This window comes from Marmota flaviventris, chromosome X, assembly GCF_047511675.1.
Source record: "Marmota flaviventris isolate mMarFla1 chromosome X, mMarFla1.hap1, whole genome shotgun sequence".
Classification (NCBI taxonomy): Eukaryota; Metazoa; Chordata; class Mammalia; order Rodentia; family Sciuridae; genus Marmota; species Marmota flaviventris.
The window spans coordinates 29,423,567-29,439,676 of NC_092518.1; the positions used below are offsets into that span (position 1 = coordinate 29,423,567).

The 16,110-nt window shown below is 33.2% G+C and overlaps 1 protein-coding gene across 1 annotated transcript in view; it reads left to right on the forward strand.

Annotated features, from left to right (window-relative positions):
* Positions 1-16,110, forward strand: part of Cfap47 (cilia and flagella associated protein 47) — a 410,015-nt gene that overhangs the window by 122,346 nt on the left and 271,559 nt on the right. The window contains exons 28-29 of the mRNA XM_071606058.1: positions 3,581-3,727; positions 4,810-5,032. Of these exons, the coding sequence (XP_071462159.1) occupies positions 3,581-3,727; positions 4,810-5,032 (370 nt within the window). The remainder of the gene's footprint in view (positions 1-3,580; positions 3,728-4,809; positions 5,033-16,110) is intronic.

Consider the following 16,110-nt stretch of genomic DNA (forward strand, 5'->3'; position numbering starts at 1 on the left):
CTCTTACGTGCTTTAGTTCAGTTTCCAGGAAGTCAGCAGTGAGGAGAAGGGAGACTTTATATTTTTAGGAAAATTCCAAGGAGTAAACAGGGAAGATTTAGGCCATGTATTTATTCCTTACTTATTCCTTACTTACTGTCAAATTCCCAGAGATAGGGAGAAAAGTAGCAGAGGAAAGTAAGCAATTAGAGTACCTCACCTCCCTTTAACAGGAAATGAATTATAGGGTGCCGCAGTCTGGCTGGGCACAATTCAGGAGCCACTTGTCAAAATAAACGAACTTTATTTTTAGAACACACACGCCAAACCACACAGCTCTTCAGGAAAACCTTCAGAGCCCAACTGCCACCACCGCTTCCCACAAGCCTCTCAACCTCCCCCACTCCTCCTGCTCTTGAGGCCTATTGGCTGGGTCACATGGGCGGAGCCAAAAAAAGTCCCCCAATGAGCAGCTCCGTGGTCTGAAAGGGTGGGGAAACAGCCCAATGAGCATCACCGCAGAGGAGCCAATCAGTTGGCAGCTAGAAGTTTGCTGGGGCCGCTGTAAGCCAATCATCAGCTGGCAGCTGGAAGTTTGCTGGCAGCTGGAAGTTTGCTGGGGCACCTTCGGCTATGGCTCTCAACAATAGGGGTGATCAAGAAACATTATTTGCCTACTGAGCATGTCTAAGAGTGTTGATTATTCCCCAGTTCTCTTTCTTGAGACTATCTCTGGGCTTCTACATGCCATACATCTCTGGGTTTTCTCTAACTTAAAAGCATCTTTCATGAATTCTTCTTCTTCTCTCTGTATTTTTAAATTCTTTTCATCTGTTGGAGTTCTGACCCCTCTTCTCCCTTCTATGGCTTCAATTATAATACATGGGATATATCTCCAATGCTAATCCCTTTCAGAGATTCAGGAATTCAGAATTCAACTGAATTCTGGACGCCTTTCATTGTATTCCCACAGGCCTCCCCCAAACAGCATGACCAAAACTAAACTCCCCTTTCTCATTCTTCTGTATATCCTACTTCTGTAGATTTACCTACAACAGATTAGGTAGGTCCTTATCCAGATACTAAACTGTCATCCTTAATGATGTCATCTCTCTATCATACTACACTTCCAGTCCAACAAATCCTATTACTTTGCCTTCTAAATGCCTCTCAAATCATCTCACTTCTTTCTCTCTCCAGTGACAGTACATACATTCAAGTTCCTGTAATGTCTTCTTAGGATCAATGCAGATTTCTAAACTATTCTCCTGCCTCCTCTGAAGACCCCATATGGCATTACCCTACACAATGACCTTATTCTCATTCCAGACAACTTTCCCTTTATGTTCAAGCCACAATAAACTTCTGTAAGTTTTTCTAGCATCCAGATATTACTAATAATCTTTCCTATCTGGAGCATTTTTCTACAAAACTCTACATCATCTGCATACCTAAAATCATTCCTGCCTCTACGAGCAAGGGTTTTGCATTCTCTGGTAAATGTTCATAGTTTTGAGCAATTTCCATCACTGCCCTTAACACATTTTTACTTAATATGCCTATTACCTGTATCCCTTTCTAGATATTGTTATCTATAAGACATTGAGAATGGGAATCATTTCTCTCCTTTTCACTCTTGTATCCACAATGCCTCACACAGTGTGTGGTAGATAAAAAGGTATTTATTCAGTATTACAGAATGGGTCGTCTGAATTATAGAACATCAGAAAGGCATCTCTTAGCTATACATTTTCATAAGAGAGTGGTTATATGTGGAATAGTGTCTTCTGAGCATAAAAAAATCATTGAAAGCAGTTTATAGAATTATCTAATTGGCAGGATGAAGAGAAATACAAAGATCTCAGAATTTTGACATATTGTCAAAATTTAAAAGATTTTTCTGACTAATTCTAATATGTTATATTTTTATATTCTTCTAATGTACTGGGGTAGGAGAGAATTTCTAGAATGCAATATAAAGGAATAGGATTGGGTTCAGACAAACACAACCTGGAGAGAAATTCTCTTTTGTGTTTTAAACTCATTATTTTGCCATATGATTTTATTTTTAATTCTCAGGTGCTCAAATTTATCATCTTTCATTAAACAACATGTATATATAAGAGAATAGCAGGATATTAATAATATGTGTTTTATCTATTCAAAGGGTTTTTGTGATAACTCATAGACTATAAATACCTAGAAGGTATTATTTTTACTATGGTTTCATTACTACTGCTATTATCACTGATGGTGATTGCTTTATCACTTTTGTATTTTTATAATATCCTATAAAAATGAGTAATTGCTATATAATTGGTAATATTGTTACAGCTTTAAAAGAAAAAAATGTATAAATTCTTTGTGTTTCTTTGATGATTGAACATGAAATGCATGGACTAAAAATAATACATCCATTTGGGGAAATATTTGTAGAAGTATGTATAATAATTTCTAGTATATATTTAATGCTTTCCAGGTATGTGATGTTCTGCTAATTTCCTTGCATTTGTTACATAATTTAGTCCTCCCAAAAATTCTAAGTTAGATACCCTTATAGATCTCACTTTACAGATTAAGAAGGTGACTAATGGAGAGGCTGAGAAGCTTGTCCCAGGGGATTCTATCCAAGTTTGTGAGACTTCAGGATATACATATTTAGCTACTGTGCTCTATAAGATAGCATGCCCAATAAAGGTGAAATCTTAAATTAAGTATACCCCTAAAGCAAGGCAGTATAATTAATTGGTTACTGCTTATATGCTAGATTTAAACAGAATGATGTGAACAAATGACTTTGGTTGAAAGGATGGAATTGGGGCTTTGTACTCACTGTAGGAACTTTTTATCATTTGATAAATTTAAAACCTTGCCTAATGCATCTTCAAATAGTTTTATCACTGAACTATCTAAAAGTTACTCCTATGTAGACTATCATGGCATAGCTTTCAGGGGAATATGGATACCTATTGAGTGTAAAATAGTTAAAAATATCTATGAGATTCTGTAACACACACATACACACACACACACACACACACACACATACAGTTGTATATTCTGATGTCTGGACTTACATAAACATGTACTGGCTTTGATCAGCACTGCCTTTGGTTGGTTGAGATTTCTGCTTTGCAAACCCCCTCTCTAAATATACATAGTAAATCTAGCAGGAAGATACATTAAATTTGTTTATCAGCTCATAACCAAGCAGTGATTTCACTTGAGTGAGTTAACTAGGAAAAAATTACTTTTGTTAGTAATAATTTTCTTTTATCTTTTTTTGAACATCATATGTAATAATTCCATTTTGGGGGTATTGAAAATTTAAAATGTTTTAAATATTTTTATTTATCCTAAAGTTGAATGTTGCTTATTCTTCAATAACTTTGATATACTATAATAATTGCCTTATCAAATAAATTTTAGTTTAAAAAGTCATTATCAATATTAAATTTTTGTCATCTTATTTGAAGTATAATAAATATTTTAGACTTTTTTCTATTATTTTTATATAAATATGAAATTCAGGTTAAGTAATTTGCTGGTGAATTCCATGAATATTTATTTTACTTACTATTGCCCAATGTGTCACTTGTAGATAAAGATGGAAGTCCAATGAAGTCTAGAGGCAGTTTTATGTTTCCCCACCAGGATGTCGAATTACCCTCTTCTGCTTCAATAAATATGACATCCACTGCTACTAAATTTAATGATGCCGAACTTACAAGTGGAAACTTATTTGTTGGTATGTGGCAAATATAGTGTATTTCTCAAATTCAGTCCTTGATGTGGTCTGCTTAATATCTTTTTTAAAAGTTAATTCTTTTCTAGTAAGAAATCCATGGATTTGTCAGTAGTTTTAAGTAGGTCATCTGCTTCAAGAGTTCTCTCCAATGAGCAATAGCAGATCTTGATTTGCAACACCTCTAGTATTTAAATACATTTCCCTAGGCCAAAAAGTAAAAATAGTTGCATTTATTAACTGGTTTAGTACAAAAAAACCTTGAGAGTAGTTGCTTATGTATGCTGCCTAACAGATGTTTCAGTAATATTTAACAAACAAGCAAAATATCCAGTGGATGTTCTGTAAATTTTTTGTGACATTATAGGAGACCTCTGTACAGAGTTTGGGAACTGCAGAACTATGGTTTTGTCATTTCATTATCTAGGTGGACCCATGGTTAAACCATCTTTTAAAAAGTGAACACTGCTAAATATGCATTTGATATTACTTGCAATTAACTGCACAAATATTTCTTTCCCTAGATATGGGTAATATTGAAACTTTTTCTTTTTATTGAATGGACCAAACCAACTTAAATAGTGTGAAGATAGTTTCCAGTTAGTTTGCTTTTGTGTCATGTAATAGGCAGATATTTTTGAAAAGAAAATTGATAATATCATTCTATATTTTTGAAATTTTCCATAATTCAAAAAGTATTTTGTTTTATTTAAATACTTAATTTAAAGAGAACATCATTTTGAATCTGAAATCAATATTTTTGTTCCTATAATTCTTTCAGCTGAAGTTTAGTTTTGTCTAATAAACAAAGGTTAAGAATTGTCAAGACATTTTTCTTATGTAGTTAGAAGTAAAAGCTTCCACTTTGGGAATATTTTCATATACCATTAAGGCAAAAAGAAAATAGAATTGTTTCCTTTTGAAATTCATAAATTTTAAAAACATTATTTGAGTATTTGAATGTAAGTATATTCTCATTATTTATTTTACAATATAGTAAATTGACTCAGAGGAATAGATATAGCTGTAAGAATATTTTGCTCTGTTGTCAAGTAATCATTTTTATAAACAAATGTGAATTTTAGGAATGGACACATTACAAGAAGATTTGGACTTTGATGAAAGCAAAACACCAAAAAGGGCAGATGATGGAAAGGAGGAGAAAAATGAGCAATTCTTTTCTCTGGAAGAAGGATCAAAGGCATATAACTTCTTTCAGAAGGTTGTAAATGCAGCCCAGACATGGTTCAGTCTCTTTGGCTGGCCTGAAGGACCTCATTCTCTTTCCATTCCAGAGTCTATAAGAAGGTGATAGTTATATGTTTCTCTAAATTTCTTTCTTCATATCATATTCTGAAATATGATCTGTTTATTGGGTTAATTTTAAGTGAAATGAAATATTAAATTATTGGTAAGCTATTAAAAGTGATAAGTTATAAATAAGCTAGAAAGAAGAGTAAAAAATGGAAATATAAATTCTTTAGGCTACATATAATATAATTTTAAATTTCTTCTAAATATCTGATAATTTTAGGAAAGTACTGAAAAATCACTGGACCTCAATTTCCTGATGTGTGAATTAAGAAGGGTAAACTATGAGTAGAAAAAGTCCTTTTAAATTAAAAAAAAATAGGAAATCATACATTTTAATATAAATAAGCTATCAGTTCTAGATCCAGAGTATAGTTCAGTATACAGATGGTAGTATTTAAAAAAAAACATTTTTTTAGTTGTAGATGGATATGATACTTTTATTTTATTTATTTATTTTTATGTGGTGCTAGGATCCAACCTAGGGACTCGCATGTTCCAGGGGAGCTCTCTACTGCTTACCACAATCCCGGCCCTTAGATGGCAGTATTAGTGAACAAGGCCAGATTTCCTTTAACACTGTCTCCTCTTTGACAACACATTTACATTCCTCCTTTCAAGTGTTTTATTACTCACCATGTCTAAAATTGTTAAACTTCTTCAGTTTTATCAAATTACTAACCTCTGCTGTTCATTTAAACAAGCATTTGGGCATCTCCCTTGTTTCAGTGTTGCTGTTATAATGGAACCTCAGAACACTTTTTTGCCTCCTTTCTCAGCACTTGTAGGTTTAGCTAAATCTATAATAATTTTCCAATATGTTATTGCTTTTCTTTTTTTTAATGGACAATTTCAATTTCACTGACTTAATTGACGAATATTTCTTTATGCTGTGGGGAAAATTAATGCAACAGAAACTGAAAATTTCCATATTTGATCATAAAATCAACTGGCTAGAGGGAATTTTTCAGAAACTTTTCAGTTTTTTGCTTTGGTGTTTGTTTCACTAAACATTTTACCTGAGTTAAAAATTTAAAGTCATTATACCTTAATGATTTATTTTCATTTTGGGGAAAAGCATTGATTAAGCATTTAAAAATTATTGTTCATCACTTGTGACTAGTGTTTCTGTTTTAAAATTCTCCTTTATGAAGTTTTAGTCTGATCTTAATTTAAAATTATAATTTTATTTTTTCTTCATTTTAGGTTTTATCAATTTATTTATTTATATATTTGGTCTCATATAAGTTTTTGGATAAATTTATCCATTTCTGTGTTTCTTAAATCACGTGATGCTGTTTTGTTTTTTTTCTTATGATTCATGTTTTCTTTAAATTTGAGTTGTGTTTTTAACTATTTTCAAGCCTAAAAATTTCTCTTTATTCCACTTTGGCTGCAATGCAGAAATTTTGCCACTAAGCATTCTAATTTTTGTTGTTTTTATAAGCCTTAGGATTTTGGTTTTAATTTTCTGCATGCCTTTTACTATTATACTGATTGGTAATGTACAATATATTATTATAAACATACAGCATTATTTACTTGCCAATTCACATTCATCAGGGGGCATTTACTTATGCTATTTCATTATATTTTGTTTGTATAAATAATGCAGAGATGAATACATTTGTTTATAAATAGTAGCAGGCATTTTTTGATTTAAATAGAAAATATCTCAGAGGTGATATGATGAGACCAAACAACACACACTTGTAAAAGTCTCTTCAATGCATTCTGGGACAATTTTCTATTAAGCATTCTATATTATTAACCTCACTAATGAGACACATTGAATGGCTGGCTGTTTCCTAATGAAGTTGACTACTGTAACAGTTTAAAATCTTTACTGTACTATTTTGATAAGCGAGAAACAGACCTCATCATTGGGTATTGCCTAGAAAAAGACTATTCTTGATGAGAATGAAGCCTTTCTATTCCTGGGAAGAAAAGCTGCCTACAACCAAAAACTTTGAACAAAGATTAACTTTGTCCAGATAACAAAGTTATTCAAAGCCATTTCTTGATTTGGAATTTCTGGATTATGGGCACTCAGGCTAAGAAGAGTTCTCCAAGGTCATGTATTGTTACCAATATTGAAAGCCCCTTTCAATGTCTCTTGCATTACTCCATCATGGGGAAGCATCCAGTGTTTCTCATGAGAAGTTTAATGTCACATTTGGGGAATGATATGTTCATTCTTTTAGATCTCTTTCATAGTTCCTATTTCTCTGTTATTCTGTAGTTTTGTAATTTATTAGATTAAAATGTCAGCATCAAGTTCTTCATCATCATTCAATATCCTTGGCATTCATTAAGCCCTATGTATTGAAAACTAATCATTTAACCCTTATTTTCTGCCTCCTGTTATATTATTTGCTTCCCTCTGTTTTTTCTATTCTCTCAATCTTCTATTACAAGGATAGGGGAACTATTTTACTGATCCTTCATTTTGCTCTCAATTACTTTTTGTCTTTCACCTTTCTTGTACTTTAATTTCTTATGCTTGTAGCATTCTACTTTTTCTGTAAATATTTTAATCAGTATTTATAGTTCATTTTCCAAACATGCTGTTTTTCTTTAATTATTCCCTTTCTCCTTCCCTGATCTCTTATTCTTTTCTCCCTATTCCTTCCCCTTTTTCCTTTTCTTCCCTTCTTCTTTATGTCTTATATACCATTCTGTTTTTGAATTATAGATACATGCAGAAATTTTGAGTAGCTCATTTACAATATGAGTGTTTTCATCAGTTTTAATTTTCATTGAATGATATCATCTCTCCTGAGTTCTTCATTATTTTATATTTTTAATTTGATTTTTGTTTCAGTTGTTAATGGTTTTCCTTAATTATTTCTAGTTTTGATTATCATTCATATATATATATATATATATATATATATATATATATATATATATATATATATAAATAAAAGATTTGTTTTTTGCTATAAGCAGAGGACAAGGGTTTCTCTGGATACTCTGAATGTTTGTTTTTCCATGAACTATTTTCCCAAATTAAAAATCAGACAAAAGTTGTTAGCAAGTTGCCAATTCATGGTAACATACATACTTTAGGGTTCTAGACCAGACAGAATGCAAAAGGAAGGGGGAATTTAAAACATGAACATCCACTGTAGGTGCCATAAATTTCCCAGATAGCTGGGGGTTGATTTTATTTTGAGAGATCTCCAATTTTTCCTGAAGGCAAAGACTACTTTTGTGTCCTTTACATGTTTTGTGGGATAGTAGATCAATCCTGGATTTTCCATATATAGCAGTTAACTGTAATGATCACTGTACCATGTGTGACTGTCTTCTTCTCTGTCAACACTAAAGTTGGAGCCTCTGTTTTATTCCTCTAGGAAAAGGGTTTATTGTTTCCCCTATAGCATACTGCTATACAGTGTATCAATTCTATTGATCCCTCAATTCAGTTCTATCCATTCTCTGTCTAATAGATACCCTTCAAATTTTCTGGTATACTCATGGTCTCTTTCCCAATTTCAATGTCATTATAGGCTTATTCCCTTTCTCCCATTTTTCTGACATGTTAGAAATATTTTGAGAGGGAGAGAAGATGAGTGCATGTGTTCAATTTATTTTTCCTGAACACAGAGTTGCCCTTCCTTCTCAAACATTTCTGTTTCACTCTTCCTATTATCTTCTTTTACTCCCATCATAATGACTCATTATTTTAGTTATTGCTTTCAATACTATAATCTAATGATCCATGCACCATTGAATTTACTTTGCATTATCTGTCTTATTTTCTTCCTTTTAAATATTTTTGTGATGAGTTTACTACTAATAATGATTAATATAGATTAGGCAAGGAATCATTATATATGTTTTATGGGTATTAAATTTATTCTTTTTTTAAAATTTGTTCTTTTTAGTTATACATTACAGTAGAGTATATTTTGACATATCATATATAAATGGAGTATAACTTCCCATTTTTGTGGTTGTACATGATGTGAAGTTACACTGGTTGTGTATTCATATATGAGCACTGGAAACTTACGTCTAATGCATTCTACTATTTTTTTTTTTCCCATTTCCCCTTCCCGCAATTATACTCTTTCCAATCTGGTGAGCCTCTCCTTCGCTCACCCCCCCACCCCCAGCCTATTGTGAGTCAGCATCCACATATCGGAGAGAACATTCAGTTTTTGGTTATTTGGGATTGGCTTGTTTCACTTAGCATGATAGTCTCTAGTTCCATCCATTTACTGGCAAATGCCCTAATTTCATTCTTTATAGCCAAATAATATTCCATTGTGTATATGTACCACATTTTCTTTAGCCATTCAACTGTTGAAGGGCACCTAGGTTGGTTCCATAGTTTATCTATTGTGAATTGATATATACATTGAAGTGGCTGTGTCATTATAGTATACTGATTTTAAGTCCTTTGGATATATACCAAGGAGTGTGATAACTATGTCAAATAATGGTTCCATTCCAAGTTTTCTGATGAATATCTACTGCTTTCCAGAGTGTCTGCACCAATTTGCAGTCCCAGCAGCAATGTATAAGTGTACCTTTCTCCCCTCATCCTCACCAATATTTATTATTCTTTGTATTCTTGATAATTGCCATTCTGACTGGAGTGAGAGGAAACCTCAGTGTGGTTTTAATTTGCATTTTTCTAATTATTGGAGGTGTTCAAAATTTTTTCTTATATTTGTTGACCATTTCTATTTCAACTTCTGTGAAGTGCTTGTTCAGTTCTTTGCCAGTTTATTGATTGGGTTATTTGTTTTTTTTTTTTTTTTTTTTTTTAGTTCTTTGTATATCCTGGAGGTTAATGTTCTATCTGAGGTATAGGTGGCAAAGATTTTCTCCCATTCTATTGGGTCTCTCTTCATGTTCTTGATTGTTTCCTTTGCTGTGAAGAAGCTTTTTAGTTTGATGCCATCCCATTTATTGATTCTTGATTTTACTTTTGGCCCTTTAGGAGTCTTACTGAGGAAGTTAGTTCCTAAACTGACATAATGGAGAGTTGGGCCTGCTTTTTCTTCTAGTATGTGCAGGGTCTCTGGTCTAATGCCAAGGTACTTGATCCACCTTGAGTTGAGTTTTGTGCTGGGTGAGATATAGGGGTTCAGTTTCATTCTACTATGTGAGGATTTCTAGTTTTCCTAGCACCATTTGAAGGGCTGTCTTTTCTCCAGTGTGTTTTTGGTGCCTTTGTCTAGTATGAGATAATTGTATTTATGTGGGTTTGTCTACTCTGTCTTCTATTCTGTTCTATTAGTGTTCATATCTGTTTTGGTGCCAATACCATGCCATTTTTTGTTACCACAGCTCTGTAGTATAATTTAAGGTCTGGTATTGTAATGCCTCTTGCTTCACTTTTCTCGCTGAGGATTGCTTTATCTATTCTGGGGCTCTTATTTTTCCAAATGAATTTCATGACAGCTTTTTCTTTTTTAAAAATATTTATGTTTTAGTTTTAGGTGGACACAATATCTTTATTTTATTTTTATGTGGTGCTAAGAATTGAACCCAGTGCCTCACTTATGCTAGGCGAGCACACTACCACTTGAGCCACATCCCCAGCCCAGCTTTTTCTTTTTATGAAGAACATCATTGGCATTTTAATTGGAATTGCATTAAATCTGTATAGTGCTTTTGGGAGTATGGCCATTTTGACAATATTAATTCTGCCCATGCATGAACATGGTAGATATTTCCACATTCTAAGGTCTTCTTCAATTTCTTTCCTTAATGTTCTGTAGTTTTCATTGTAGAAGTCTTTCACCTCTTTTGTTTGATTGATTCTCAAATATTTTTTTATTTTAATTTTTTTCAGGTTACATAGTCATTAAGGGAAGATGGCTTTTTAAAAATTTAATTGATTTTATTTTTTTAAATACATGACAGCGGAATGCATTACAATTCTTATTACACATATAGAGCACAATTTTTTATATCTTTGTATATAAAGTGTGTTCATGTCAATTCATGTCTTTATACATGTACTTTGTTTTTTGTTTTTTTTTTTTTTTTGGTTTTTTTGCATTACAGTTCTTATTACACATATATACCACAATTTTTCCTATCTCTGTTTGTATATAAAGTAGATTGACACCCGATTCGTGTCTTCATACATGTACGTTGGATAATGATGTCCATCACATTCCTCCATCCTTCCTAATTCCCTGCCTCCTCCCTTCCCCTCCCACCCCTCTTCCATATCTATAATTCACCTATTTCTCTCATGCTCCCTCTCCCTACCCCACTATGAGTCAGCCTCCTTATATCAGAGAGAGAAAACATTCAGCATTTGTTTTTTTGGGATTGACTAACTTCATTTAGCATTATCCTCTCTAAAGCCATCCATTTACCTGCAAATGCCATGATTTTATTCTCTTTTATTGCTGGGTAAAATTCCATTGTGTACATATGCCACATTTTTTTTTTTATTCCATTCATCCACCGAAGGTCATCTAGGTTGGGTCCACAGTTTAGCTATTGTGCTGCTATAAACATTGATATGGCTGTGTCCCTGTAGTATGCTGTTTTTAAGTCCTTTGGGTATAGTCCGAGGAGAGGGATAGCTGAGTCAAATGGTCGTTCCATTCCCGGATTTCCAAGTAATCTCCATACTGTTTTCCATATTGGCTGCACCAATTTGCAGTCCCACCAGCAATGTATGGGTGTCCCTTTTCCCCCACATACTCGCCAACACTTATTGTTGTTTGTCTTTATAATAGCTGCCATTCTGACTGGAGTGAGATGAAATCTTAGAGTAGTTTTGATTTGCATTTCTCTGATTGCTAGAGATGATGAGCATTTTTTTCATATATTTGTTGATTGATTGTATATCCTCTTCTGAGAGGTGTCTGTTCAGGTCCTTGGCCCATTTGTGATTGGGTTATTTGGGTTTTTTTTTGGTGTTTAGCTTTTTGAGTTCTTTATATACCCTAGAGATTAGTGCTCTATCTAATGTGTGAGAGGTAAAAATTTGCTCCCAGGATAGGCTCTCTGTTCACCTCACAGATTGTTTCTTTTGCTGAAAAGAAACTTTTTAGTTTGATTCCATCTCATTAATTGATTCTTGGTTTTAATTCTTATGCTATAGGAGTCTTATTAAGGAAGTTGGGGCCTAATCCCACATGATGAATATTAGGGCCTACTTTTTCTTCAATTAGATGCAGAGTCTCTGGTTTAATTCCTAGGTCCTTGATCCATTTTGAGTTAAGTTTTGTGCATGGTGACAGATATGGGTTCAATTTCATTTTGTTGCACATAGATTTCCAGTTTTCCTAGCACCATTTGTTGAAAATGTATCTTTTCTCCAATGCATGTTTTTGGCACCTTTGTCTAATATAAGATAATTGTAATTTTGTGGGTTAGTCTCTGTGTTCTCTATTCTGTACCATTGGACTACCAGTCTGTTTTGGTGCCAATACCATGCTGTTTTTGTTACTATTGTACTGTAGTATGGTTTAAAGTCTGGTATAGTGATGTCACCTCCTTTGCTTTGCTCTTCCTGCTAAGGATTGCTTTAGCTATTCTGAGTCTTTTATTTTTCCAGATGAATTTCATGATTGCTTTTTCTATTTCTATGAAGAATGCCATTGGGATTGTGATCAGAATTGCATTAAGTCTGTATAGTGCTTTTGGTAATATGGTCATTTTGATAATATTAATTCTGCCTATCCAAGAGCAAGGTAGATCTTTCCATCTTCTAAGGTCTTCTTTGATTTCTCTCTTTAGGGTTCTGTAGCTTTCATTGTATAGATCATTCACCTCTTTCGTTAAGTTGATTCCCAAGTATCTTATTTTTTTTTTTTAGGATATTGTGAATGGGTTAGTTTTCCACATTTCCTTATCAAAGGCTTTGTCACTGATATACAGAAATGCCTTTGACTTATGGGTGTTGATTTTTTATCCTGCTACTTTGCTGAATTCATTTACTAGTTCTAGAAGTTTTCTGGTGGAGTTTTTGGGTCTTCTAGGTATAGAATCATATTGTCAGCAAATAGTGCTAATTTAAGTCCTTCTTTTCCTATACATATCCCTTTGATTTCTTTTGTCTGTCTAATCGCTCTGGCCAGTGTTTCAAGAACTATGTTGAATAGAAGTGGTGAAAAAGGGCATCCCTGTCTTGTTCCAGTTTTTAGAGGGAATGCCTTCAATTTTTCTTCGTTTAGAATGATGTTGGCCTGAGGCTTAGCACAGATAGCCTTTACAATGTTGAGATATGTTTCTGTTATCCTTAGTTTTTCTAGTGTTTTGAACATAAAGGGCTGCTGTATTTTGTCAAATGCTTTTTCTACATCTATTGAGATGATCATATGATTCTTGTTTTAAGTCTATTGATGTGATGAATTACATTTATTGATTTCCGTATGTTGAACCAACCTTGCATTTCTGGGATGAATCCCACTTGATCATGGTACACAATCTTTTTGATATGTTTTTGTATTTGATTTGCCAGGATTTTATTGAGAATTTTTGCATCTATGTTCATTAGAGATATTGGTCTGAAGTTTTCTTTCTTTGAAGTGTCTTTGCCTGGTTTTGGGATCAGGGTGATATTGGCCTCATAGAATGAGTTTGGAATTACTGCCTCTTTTTCTATTTCCTAAAATAAATTGAAGAGTATTGGTATTACTTCTTCTTTAAAGGTCTTATAGAACTTGTCTGTGTATCCATCTGGTCCTGGGCTTTTCTTGGTTGGTAAGCTTTTGATGGCTTCTTCTATTTCCTCACTTGATATTGGTCTGTTTAAATTGTATGTATCTTCCTGACTCAATCTGGGCAAATCGTATGTCTTAAGAAGTTTGTCGATGCCTTCAATGTCTTCTATTTTATTGGAGTATAAGATTTCAAAATAATTTCTAATTATCCTCTGTATTTCTGTAGTGTCTGTTGTGATATTGTCTTTTTCATCACATATGCTGGTAATTTGAATTCTCTCTCTCCTTCTCTTCATTAGCATGGCTAAGGGTCTGTCAATTTTATTTATTTTTTCAAAGAACCAACTTTTAGTTTTGTCAATTTTTTCAATTGTTTCTTTTGTTTCGATTTCATTGATTTCAGCTCTAATTTTAATTATTTCTTGCCTTTTACTGCTTTTGATTTGTTATTCTTTTACTAGGTCTTTGAGATGTAATGTGAGGTCATTTATTTGTTAATTTTTTCTTCTTTTAAGGAATGAACTCCATGCAATGAATTTTCCTTTTAGTACTACTTTCATAGTGTCCCAGAGATTTCGATAGGTTGTGTCTATGTTCTCATTTACCACTAAGAATTTTTTAATCTCCTCTTTGATATCTTCTATGACCCATTGTTCATTTAGTAGCATATTGTTAATTCTCCAGGTGATGGAGAAATTTTTATTTTTAATTTTGTCATTGATTTCTAATTTCATTACATTATGATCTGATAAAATGCCTGGTAGTATCTCTACTTTTTTGTATTTGCTAAGAGTTGCTTATGGTGTATTTTAGAGAAGGATCTATGTGCTGCTGAGAAAAAAGTGTATCTGCTTGATGCAGGTTGAAATGTTCTATATATGTCAGTTAAGTCTGTTATTGATTGTGTTATTGAGTTCAATAGTTTCTTTATTCAACTTTTCTTTGGAAGATCTATGCAGTGGTGAGAGAGGTGTGTTAAAGTCACCCAAGATTTTTGTATTTTGGTCAATATGACTCTTGAACTTGAGAAGAGTTTGTTTGATGAACATAGCTGTTCTATTGTTTGGGGCATGTGTATTTATGATTGCTATGTCTTGTTGGTGTATGGTTCCCTTGAGCAGTATGTAATTTTCATCTTTATCTTTTTCGTTTAACCTTGGCTTGACATCTTACTTTATTTGATATGAGTATGGAAACCCCTGCTTGCTTTTGCAGTCCGTGAGAGTGGTATGATTTTTGCCAACCTTTCACCTTCAGTGTGTGTATGTCTTTTTCTATGAGAGGAGTCTCTTGGAGGAAGCATATTGTTGGGTCTTTTTTTTAATCCAGTCTGCTAGTCTATGTCTTTTGATTGGTGAGTTTAGGCCATTAATATTCAGGGTTATTATTGAGACATGATTTGTATTCCCAGCCATTTTTGTTTATTTTTGGTATTTCACATGATTTGGTTTCTCCTCTGATTATATTTTCCTTTAGGGTAATCCCTCCCTCTGCTTGATTTTCCTCATTGTTTTTCATTTCCTCTTCTTTGGATATGTTACTGAGGATGTTCTGAAGTGCAGGCTTTCTAGTTGTAAATTCTTTTAACTTTTGTTTATCATGGAAGGTTTTTATTTCATCATCAAATCTAAAACTTAGTTTTGCTGGATATAAGATTCTTGATTGGCATTCATATTCTTTCAGAGCTTGGAATATGTTGTTCCACAATCTCCTGGCTTTGAGGTTCTGGATTGAAAAATCTGCTAAGATACGATTTGGTCTCCCCTTATATGTGATCTGATTCCTCTCTCTTGTGGCTTTTAAGATGCTTATACTGTATGCTAGACATTTTCATTATAATATGCCTTGGTGTAGATCTGTTGTAATTTTGTACATTTGTTGTCCTGTAAGCCTCTTGTATTTGGTTTTCCAATTCATTCTTCATGCTTGGGAAATTTTCTGATATTATCTCATTGAATAGATTGTGCATTCCTTTGGTTTGAAATTCTGTGTCTTCCTCTATCCCAATGACTATTAAATTTGGTCTTTTTATGCTGTCCCATATTTCTTGAATGTTCTACGTGTGGTTTCTTATCATTTTCACTGTGTGGTGTATGTTCTTTTCAAGATGATTTATTTGATCTTCATTGTCTGATGTCCTATCTTCTAAGTTTCTAAGTGGTCTACTCTGTTGGTGATGCTTTTATTTGAGTTTTTAATTTGGTTTATTATTTCTTTCATTTCAAGGATTTCTGTTTTTTTGTTTTTGTTTTTGGTAGAACCTCTATCTCCCTTGGATTTGTTTATGTAGCTCATTGTCAAAGTGATCTTTCACTGCCTGTATTTGTTCTCTTATGTCTTCTTTGACATCCTAATACATTTTAACCATGTATACCTGAAAACTTTCTATAATTTTTTTCTGCTGTAGCTGCCAATGCTTCTAAT